General features: G+C 43.8%; 1 protein-coding gene across 1 annotated transcript; it reads right to left on the bottom strand.

The window, feature by feature from the left end:
* Positions 1-2,931: 2,931 nt before the first annotated feature.
* Positions 2,932-6,123, bottom strand: cd302 (CD302 molecule). Its single transcript, XM_084689775.1, has 6 exons — positions 5,955-6,123; positions 5,295-5,420; positions 5,069-5,179; positions 4,402-4,581; positions 4,274-4,297; positions 2,932-4,169 (listed from the first exon to the last, which is right to left on the bottom strand). The coding sequence occupies exons 1-6, from the start codon at positions 6,034-6,036 to the stop codon at positions 3,967-3,969; spliced, it is 726 nt and encodes a 241-aa protein (XP_084545901.1). The 5' UTR covers positions 6,037-6,123; the 3' UTR covers positions 2,932-3,966.
* Between the last annotated feature and the right edge of the window lie 4,133 nt (positions 6,124-10,256).

Raw genomic sequence — 10,256 nt, 5'->3', positions numbered from 1 at the left:
AATAGTGGCTTTTGTTTTTCTTGTGTTAATTGGAGCATGTTCCAGGACAGTGAATGAGGGGGAAACATGAGACTTCCAGAACATGAGAAACAGATGCTACACACTTCTGACTACGGGCCCCTACGCCTGAAAAGGCAGCGGGGATGAAAAGAGAATAATAAAGAAGAGAGAGAGTCGATATCTAATGAGACCACAAGTTTGAAAGGACACCTGGATTTGGAAGGCGGAAAAACTGAGAAAAAATTATGGTTCAGATGACGGCATGGTTTGGTTAGATAATGCACTGAATGCCAAACTGGGTTTAGTGTAATCCTTCAGTTTGCTCAGTTTTTATTAACTGTATTTTGCCTGTAAATGAAACAAATACCCTGAACTTTTCTTTTTTTTTTGGTTGATATAGTCAACACAAACAAAAATCAATCATTGAAACATTGCTTCAGTTATGCAGACTTGATAACCTGATGTTTTGCTAAAAGCAGTGAGGTCCTTTTCTATGCCAACTGCCACTCTGTGTCATATCTTATTCATGCGTACCACTGTCCGTTTTAATTAGTGATTTCAGGTCAGCAAACCCCCTTCTCCAACAGGCTGCAGCTCAGCAGGCGCATGAAAGAAATGCCTTCAGTGTTGTTTGATCAAAAATAGGCCATTACAGCCATAATCATAATGGCGACAGCCCCTTCCGTAATGCATGCTCTCCTTAAGCAATCCATCTCCGCGTGAAGCAGAAAGAGGATATTAAGGAGAAGCAGAGGGAGAAGAAAACATGATGAAACACAGAAGCAGAGATCTATCTGCTAAAACAAAAGGCTCTGCCAGACAAGGGTAATTATAATGTAAGCAGGTCCCATCATTTTCAAAAACCTCAAACGTGGCTTTTTTTTGGCCCACATTAGCACTAGAATTAATTATGATAATCACCTATGCACATAAGAACAAACCTCCATTCCAGAAAGCCTTGCCTTGCACTATCTTGGACATTAACATTTACTGGATTTTCAGTCTGTTTCATTATTGCTGTATGAGTCCACGGCTCATACAATTATGTGAATATGATCATTTTCTTTTTCATTAAGTGTTTGCAGATAAGAGGTCCAATCTAAAAGTAGACGTTTTGATATCATTTGCATCCAAAGGACAGCTACGGATGACACGTCATTTTAATGCTTTTGGTTTTTGCACATATAAAATCCAAACCAGAGGGTGTTTGCCCTCTGACTGTTCAACCCGGAATCAGGTGAAGTCTGGGTTCTCAAGACAACATGGGGACTCTTTAAACCCCGTCTCAGAACCATTCTAAATGCTTCATTCAATGTCCTATTCACACACAACTGCATTCACAGCAAGCTGCCATTGTACTCCTATCTAATAAATTATGCTTTGTTGCATATTCATGGCTGCTTTGCTCAGAGTGGCAGAGGAAGACAGACTCTTGGGTCCTGGGAAAATAGTGGTGTGGTTGGGCTAGACCAGTAGATATGTCACAAAGCATTCCTCTGTGATTACACGTGCTGCATCCCAGACAGAGGCTGATTGCTAAGCTCTGTCTGAACAAGGTTCATTTCTGGTTTGTATTGTTGTCGTGTTACGCAAGCCTATGCCATAAAAGGAACAGCGAGCTGGTGGTTAGATCAACTGATCAATCAACTCATAACTACAGGATACATTGATAGGGTTATAGAGCAGGGTCAATCAGGTTATACATTAAGTTGTTGTTACATTCAACAACACAGGATTTGACTGCATACAGGAGGAGTTTACATTCTACATTATCTTCTGTTTGTCACACATCTGTATGCTCAAAGCTACTTCTTTATAAATCCTCTTTGAACCATGAAGTCAAATCCCAACACAACCTCTCCAGGTTTTCCTGTCTTGTTTGTCACTTTCACCTGACCTCATCACTTCTCTGTCTTGGGGTCACAGATTGGTTGGGGTTTAGGTAACTACTGGAATATGCTCATGGAACTTCCCTAAAGCACCAGTCAGCTCTGGCTGCAGTCTGTCTAACACTGTCTTCCGTAGCCTTTAGATTTACAGACAATCAGGCAACAGTTGTAAGACTGCGAAAGAGTACAATTGTAATCAGTCCAATCTCAGCAAACAAGAATAATACTATTGACATATTTTGAATGTATTAGACTGTAAACAGCATGAGACAAGAACATATGGAATCACATTCTGTCCGCTTGTACGGAAAATCTGTGAATGAGATTTGGATTAGAAAGTGATTCACTGTCCCACCTAGTGGTCAAAGTCCTTAATCACAGGATTGGAAACCTAAAGTAACACATTTACAAAACAATTAAATCATCAATATTTCTACAATGATATAGCAGATGTAGAACGTTTGTGGGGAGGCACAGCCATTGATGAGCTACTTTTATGGACATCAGGGAGAAATAAACCAAAGTGAAATACTCGTCTGCCAACAGGAGAACAACCCGGCTGTTCCCTTGTGGCTTTGTCCAGGAGGATCCCTCCACAGGATCACCTCCTCCTGCAGGGGTCAGTCACAGCAGTGGACGTCCCTACTGGAGACTCTGAGTCTAGGACACTCCTGGAGACGCCGATAAGAGAGCAGGTGAGCAGTCGGAAACCGCTGGGAGGGTGTGACACTTCTCAGATGACAGTGATTTATCTATCCCTCAAGGAGTAATTAGACTGTCCTTAATTTGGTGTCCTAATTCATCTCCTTCTACTCCATTATAGATACACACAGATGTATAATTAGTTATAATTGTCTGTAACCATCACAGAAAAGAATGCCGATGTGACCCCTGGGAGGTCAGAGGGCAGATATTGGCTGTGCACTGCAGCATGGGAAGCACAGTCATTGGCTTCTGGGTCACACAGGGTTGGTAGCCTCTGTTGCAACTCCTGACCCAGATCAATACTGAATGGAATAACAAAGTCTCTCACCTCACAGGGGGCGGTCAAAAGTACTTTATTATTCAAAACAAACAGCGGCTTGTCTCCAGAGAGATGCAGCAGTGATTGTATAACGATGAGCAAAAAGCTTTAAGTCACTAATTATGGAGCTTATTCCAAGACCCACTCCAAAAGGTTGATTATTTTTTCACATTTTCTAAAGGCGTGTTTGTGTTATTTGATTAAGAATAGTCTTGGCATTGATTGGTAATGTAAGGCCAGCCAACCATCATCATTTATCACACACTATAAATACAAGGAAGACCACAGGGTTACAGCCACTCTCTCACAGACAAACCCTCTGGAAGTTCAGTTGGAATCTGTCTCCTTAAAAGCCTTGACAGCTTCACAGATGGACAACAGATTATACTCCTTTACATTCAATTGCTGTGATCAATTACATTTCTCTCTTATCAATCTGTATCAGGCTGAAAACCCTGACCCCAGGCGACAGGGCGATAATGTTCCATAATACCTCAACAAAGGCAATCTAGCTAGAGAGATGTGTGATAGTGTATCTCAACAGCAGTAGGCAGGACAGAGAGCACAGGAGCCTCTGCAATCACTCCATGCGCAGGCAGCCAGGAAACAACAAGAGACCTGAACAAAGGCTCATGAGCTCTTGATGATTAACCACAGTGACTCTTACAATTCTACTGAGAAATGTTACCAGCGTTCCGCAAACAACCTTGAGTATACATCAGGAAAACACATTTGACCCATTCTCATGACAAAGGCGACTTGTGAAGAACCGGTTCGAGCTTAAAAACAAGGCAAAGCAGTGGTCAGCAAACTGCATCTCTTAGGAATAACATTTCAAATACTGTACAATTAATTCTACCTAACCACTCTGTATTTGCAAATATTCTTAAGTGGAAGAATAAAGCTTTTGTTATGCAGACAGGGCCAACCCCCATGAAGCCCGTTTAAACAGAACATTAGATCATTGACCTACTGTGTGCCAACCAATCAAAACATGTCTTCTTGATAGTGTACGATTCGACCCCACCCAGAAAGACCGTCCGTTAGCAGGCGCTAGGGCATGTCCTCCACCTCCTCCGTCTCCACAAGGCAGGCCTCGTCAGGGGCCGGGGCCCTAAAGGGAGGGTGGTACTCAAACGAGGTGAGGATGGCGGTGCCCATGTGGTGTTTCTGGTGCAGGAACCAGATAGAGGCTGAGGCCCCCATGATGACTACCACGCTCACAATGACCAGGGCGGAGAGGAGGGGGCTGTGCTCTGAGAGGGGGGGGGACACAAAGCAAGGAAGGTCACCACTCGGCTCTCTGTCTCTAATGAGTGAAACAATGGAAAACAAACAGCGAGTGAACTGTTGAACTTACTTGATCTGCCTTCCTCTGCTGACACTGAGAGGGTGGAAAACAGAAACTGAATGCAATAATTGAACAACACAAATCGTGATTAGCAATCATACACATGGTGCATGAGCTGGCGGTGAAGTGGACCTTACGCTCGACACTTTGGCAGACCACTCCGTTCTCTACATCGTCAACACAGCTGATGTTCTCCCACTTCCCTGTGTTGGTGTGCAGCGCCACGCAGGTGTCCAGGGGACTGAGGTCAGAGGAGTCACCGTCCTCCCAGTTAGTATAGCTCACAGCAGTCTCATCCGACCATCTCATCTGTTCGACTCACAAGACAAAGACTTTTACGGTTATTCATCAAGCATGTGCTATTATCCACAGAGAAGAGTACAAGTGCATACAGTACAAGCACCAGCATCATCAAGGACTATAAGCGAACTAATAACAGTTGCATTACCCAGCGCAATAAGAATATCTGTTTCTCCAGAACAACGACACAGAAAGACAAGAATGTCAGGGTGTGAATCCTAGTGTCCTTCTTTAGCTTCCTGAAGACTGACCAGTGAGAAAACAGGACATCCTTCTCAAAGGAATCAAACAGTCCTATGATATAGCCTAAGTTGGCTTTATCTGCACACCAGGACAAACTGGACACCAGACAGCACTCATCCACCTTAATAAAAGTGATTTTCATATTGTTTAATATTCCACCCTGTTAGTATATTCTATTATTGACACCATATGATTCAAGATTATTGTACACAATGTATTTCCTCCCCATTATGCAGTATTCCAGTGGAGTGCCCCACTTACTGTCAGTGTCGTAGTACATTCCCAGCCACATGTTGGTGCTCTCCTTCCACACCTTTTTGCTGTAGCTGATGACAAAGTCATTCTCTTCGGCACTCTGGATGGTCACCAGTTCTACAAAGTAAAGATGATGACATGTTGATGGGTTTGAAAACAAACAAATAAACATCAAGAGCTTAGCTTACTGTGGATCATATTAAATCATAGCAGCACGAAGTTAGTAGCATACCATATCCGCTGCATTTGGATTTCGCATCTTCACGTGTATAGCTCTTAATTGTGTCTTCTTCTCCGTGGACGAAATGGTAGCATCTTTGTCCGAAAGGCACCCAAGTGCGTCCATCTGCAGGACAATCTGTGGAAGGAAACTAGTTAACTTACAGCCAAGCACTGTCCATTGGGTTAGTACCTAGCTGTTTCACTTCATCACAGCATAGACGTCTATAAAGTTTTTATCACGTTCTTAGAAGAACCATAGAAATAAATAGTGGCGTAGCCTACTACTTTTGATCCTATTCATTTCATACGCGCATCTCACATTCCATTTGAGAAAACTCGTGATGTCGAGACTAATCCATATCACGAGTTGTTTCCAATAATAATCACGATAGATATCGAGAGACAAACGTCAAGGGACGATCAAACAATTAGAACGTAATCATAAACAAACAATATTTATAATTTCCCTCAAAAAATCTTTTGTTTTCCTTCATTAAAATGATACAATGCCAAATGTCAACGTTTGGGCACACGTAAGCTACATTAGACAAACTGACAGAGAAAGAGTCTAGTTAAGATTTGAAGAGTCTGGAGACACAAGTTCAGGTCGAAACCGCTTCTAGTGCACATATTTAGTTACCATATTGTTTAATGTACAGCTTTCACTTACCACCACCTAGAGCCGATTGAAAGTAAGTTATAAAGATAACGACATATAAAGAGGAACGCCTGTATGTCCTTAGTAACTTCATGTTTACGAGTCCAAAATCATGGCTCAAAAGTCAACAGAATGTTCGCGGAGTTTGTGCAGGACTCCAGCACTCAACGCGAGAAAACCCCCCCCAGTTTAGTGGCGCACGTAGAGATAGGCCCACGCTTCCTCAAACACCCTTGAATGTACTTGAGTGACCCCGTATGGTTGGAGAGAAGTACACCATGGAAGTGCGAAATTAATAACATCTGAAATGTTAAATAATCAGTTTGCCCTGAATAAATGGTATTTTATAAATGTCCGAATTGGAAGAGAACAACTTTATTATAAAGTTACAGCGAGAAAGCTAATTGGAGATGTTGACAACCTTAATTAATTAATTTAATGTGATGGCATCACTAATGTTGTGGACAGAAAGTGTTTACTTTCAATCAATACCTTGAAATATATATTTACTCGAATTACTATGAATTCTATGCAGACCTATGAAACAATGTTAGTCGTCGAATCGTCCTCTAGATGGCGGTGTACGTGCATGTTATTTAACTAGGCAAGCTATGGACTATCGTTTTTTTAAATAATAAATGTATATAAAGAATGGTACTATTTCTGCCTCACAGACAGGAGTGAAGTATTTCTACTCACTAAACATTAAATTGCATTGGACTAACCAATGTCAACACAAAGCATGACTTGTCTGGAGCCACTGAGTCTAAATGGACAACACTAAAGATGGCTTTTTGGTTTGAGCATCCTTGGGCTTTATCTGTGTTGTGCCTGAGGACTGTTCAAGGCGTTCCACAGGGAGATGCGGGAACAGATCCAGCGGGATCTGGAAGAACAGGCAGCTCAGTGGGATATATGGAAGAACAGGCAGCTCAGTGGGATATATGGAAGAACAGGCAGCTCAGTGGGATATATGGAAGAACAGGCAGCTCAGTGGGATATATGGAAGAACAGGCAGCTCAGTGGGATATATGGAAGAACAGGCAGCTCAGTGGGATATATGGAAGAACAGGCAGCTCAGTGGGATATATGGAAGAACAGGCAGCTCAGTGGGATATATGGAAGAACAGGCAGCTCAGTGGGATATATGGAAGAACAGGCAGCTCAGTGGGATATATGGAAGAACAGGCAGCTCAGTGGGATATATGGAAGAACAGGCAGCTCAGTGGGATATATGGAAGAACAGGCAGCTCAGTGGGATATATGGAAGAACAGGCAGCTCAGTGGGATATATGGAAGAACAGGCAGCTCAGTGGGATATATGGAAGCCACAACTTCAGACAAAATTAAAATAAAAAAACGTAATTTCCTATCAAACATGATCAGGAAACCCAGCCTGCAGCTCTTTTTTATACAGACACAATGTGTCAAATAAATCAAGAATAAAACTTTAATCAGTAGTGGTAGTTGTGAGTGTTGGTAGTAAATGTATGTATAGCGGTCCACACTGTGGGCGCTCTGCTCTACCGTGGAGGGTGGAGCGGTGTGATGAAGAGGGTGGAGCAGTGTGATGAAGAGGGTGGAGCGGTGTGATGAGAGGGTGGAGCAGTGTGATGAGAGGGTGGAGCAGTGTGATGAGAGGGTGGAGCAGTGTGATGAGAGGGTGGAGCGGTGTGATGAGAGGGTGGAGCAGTGTGATGAGAGGGTGGAGCAGTGTGATGAGAGGGTGGAGCAGTGTGATGAGAGGGTGGAGCAGTGTGATGAGAGGGTGGAGCAGTGTGATGAGAGGGTGGAGCAGTGTGATGAGAGCGTGGAGCAGTGTGATGAGAGCGTGGAGCAGTGTGATGAGAGGGTGGAGCGGTGTGATGAGAGGGTGGAGCGGTGTGATGAGAGGGTGGAGCAGTGTGATGAAGAGGGTGGAGCAGTGTGATGAGAGGGTGGAGCAGTGTGATGAGAGGGTGGAGCAGTGTGATGAAGAGGGTGGAGCGGTGTGATGAGAGGGTGGAGCAGTGTGATGAAGAGGGTGGAGCGGTGTGATGAGAGGGTGGAGCAGTGTGATGAGAGGGTGGAGCGGTGTGATGAGAGGGTGGAGCAGTGTGATGAAGAGGGTGGAGCAGTGTGATGAGAGGGTGGAGCAGTGTGATGAGAGGGGGGAGCGGTGTGATGAGAGGGTGGCAGCCAGACGCAGGTGGCCGTGCCTCAAACAGCTGCAGCCTGAAGTCCCGCTGCTGGTCTGGAGCTCTTGGCTTCCTGTGGGGTGGCAGCACACCCAGCAGCACACCCAGCAGGACACCCAGCAGGACACCGCTAGTCCCATCTGCCATCCTGCAGCCTGGCCACGTCCTCTCCGCCCCCCCCCTCTGGTACCCCTCTCCGGTCCCCCTTACACCCCCTCTCCCCCTGGCTGGGACAGGCATGCTGACACCGTGACCAGGAGGTGGTGTGAATGACCCCTCTCGCTGATCTGTTTGAGTGTTGGACCATACTGCTCACACTGTCGGGCCAGCACAGTAGAAGGGCTCAGAGACAGCAAACCCAGCTCCACCATTCTGAGGACAGACAAGAAATGGCTACCATTGTTTCAGCACCCATATGGTAAATGTGTTGATTTAGTGTTACGTCCTTTGTTGCACACATGGACACATTTAATAATGAAATTGCTAAATCAATTCACTAGTATGGCAGGGGTTTAAAGTGCAAGTCCATGTGAGTGATGGGCAGAGAAGAGAACCTGACAACAATTCAGTAAAGTGTTGATTTTCTCCCCCATCCTGGATCCTCTCCGGGTGCTGTTGAGGGCTCCACGCTCCACTCTCGTCCTAAACATGTACAGTAGATGACAGGGATGGGGACAGCTAACAGAGACAAATACGGTCCCTCCTCCATCACACCAGACAACAAGTCACATCAATTCTCAGCGAATGACAGAGCAGTGTCAACCTCAGCCCTCTGGGACCGAGGTCACTGTCACTGTGTTGACACATTACTGGAATTCTCATCTGGTCCCCGGAAATGGCCTGGATAAAAATCCTTGTAGCCTTGGTACGCTCTGGGCTGTTATGGAGATATAGACATACTGTCCTCTTTCCTCTCTCTCATTCTCTCACGTCCCCTCTCACTCTCAAATCATTTCCTGAAGCCATTTGAGTATGACTCCATGAGAATATCCCTCTCTGGACCGTCCTTCAGCTCTGCTGATAGGGACTGGGAAATTTGTTTCCTGTGAGCGCCTTATCTGTGAAGGCTAAGGTTTCAAGTATCATCTGTGTCTGATAGAAGCCACAATGAATGGAAACCATCCCTCATTCCACCCCTTCATATTGAATAAAAATGCTTTCAGGTGCAATTGCTCCCTAAATACATAAGGGCAACACCATCACCAAGGGGAGTTTACAAAACCTAGGTCTTGTAATGACACATTACAAACAAAAGCCATTTAAATGTTCTTTATATCAGTTAGTAAAACATGCTGGAATTACTATAACACCATTGGCCTTTACAAACTTTTCAAAAATAAAAATCAGCCTTGTTGTTTCACTATACTTGCATACAAAAATAAATGGTTTCCATTGGTTACTGTAACTCAACATGTAAATGGTAATAAGACAAGTCATTTGAAAGATGGTGAATTCCCTGAAATGCTCCTTTAAATGTGGCACCTTACTTTAAACTTCTGTGTTCACACAGTAATGTTTTTTTTTTTTACTGTGTGAATATTCACATGCATGGCAACTTGACAAACAGAACATCACACTAAATAGTTCCAATGGAAGTTTTTATTCAAAAAAAAAAAATCAAAGAAATGAACAGAAATAAAGCTTAGGTAACAATCTACCGAAAAAACATATTTTTTGGCTTTAACAAACACTACAAAACAAAAATACAGAAGGTTTCCTTAAACTGGACATACAAGTTACCACTGGCAAATGTGTGGCACATGTAAAACAAAATAAAAAAATTAACTCTCATATAGATATCTCTATGAAAATCTTTTATTTCTTCAAACGATCTGTACAAAACTTCTCTCTTCATAAATTATTACTTTTCATATAACTTAATGACTGTTCAACACGATGGTTAATTAATGAGCACGTCTCCCTTCGATGCACCTTTCCATCTCTAGCCAGACGTAGCGTGGCACGCGGTTCAGACAGCTAGCAGCATGACCCTCACAAGCACTCAACAGTATAACTTCTCTGTGTCAGCCAGCCCTCACACACATCTCAAGTACAGGGCCCACAGACCCGTCCTCTGGAAACGCAGGCCACCCACAGGGGACATGCTGCAGATCTGTCTGGACCTGGTTGTTTTAGG

Source organism: Hypomesus nipponensis, chromosome 23, assembly GCF_054491055.1.
Source record: "Hypomesus nipponensis isolate SF chromosome 23, ASM5449105v1, whole genome shotgun sequence".
Classification (NCBI taxonomy): Eukaryota; Metazoa; Chordata; class Actinopteri; order Osmeriformes; family Osmeridae; genus Hypomesus; species Hypomesus nipponensis.
Note: the sequence above shows the minus strand (reverse complement) of the source record. Positions and strands in the feature narration are given on the sequence as shown.

Excerpts from the sequence above, each read along its gene's own strand:
- cd302 (XM_084689775.1), bottom strand. The coding sequence starts at position 6,036 with ATGAAGTTACTAAGGACATACAGGCGTTCCTCTTTATATGTCGTTATC. Across the intron at positions 5,180-5,294 it reads ATCCAAATGCAGCGGATATG|AACTGGTGACCATCCAGAGT; the intron begins GTATGCTACTAA and ends TTTACTTTGTAG. Across the intron at positions 4,170-4,273 it reads AGCAGAGGAAGGCAGATCAA|AGCACAGCCCCCTCCTCTCC; the intron begins GTAAGTTCAACA and ends CCCCCCTCTCAG.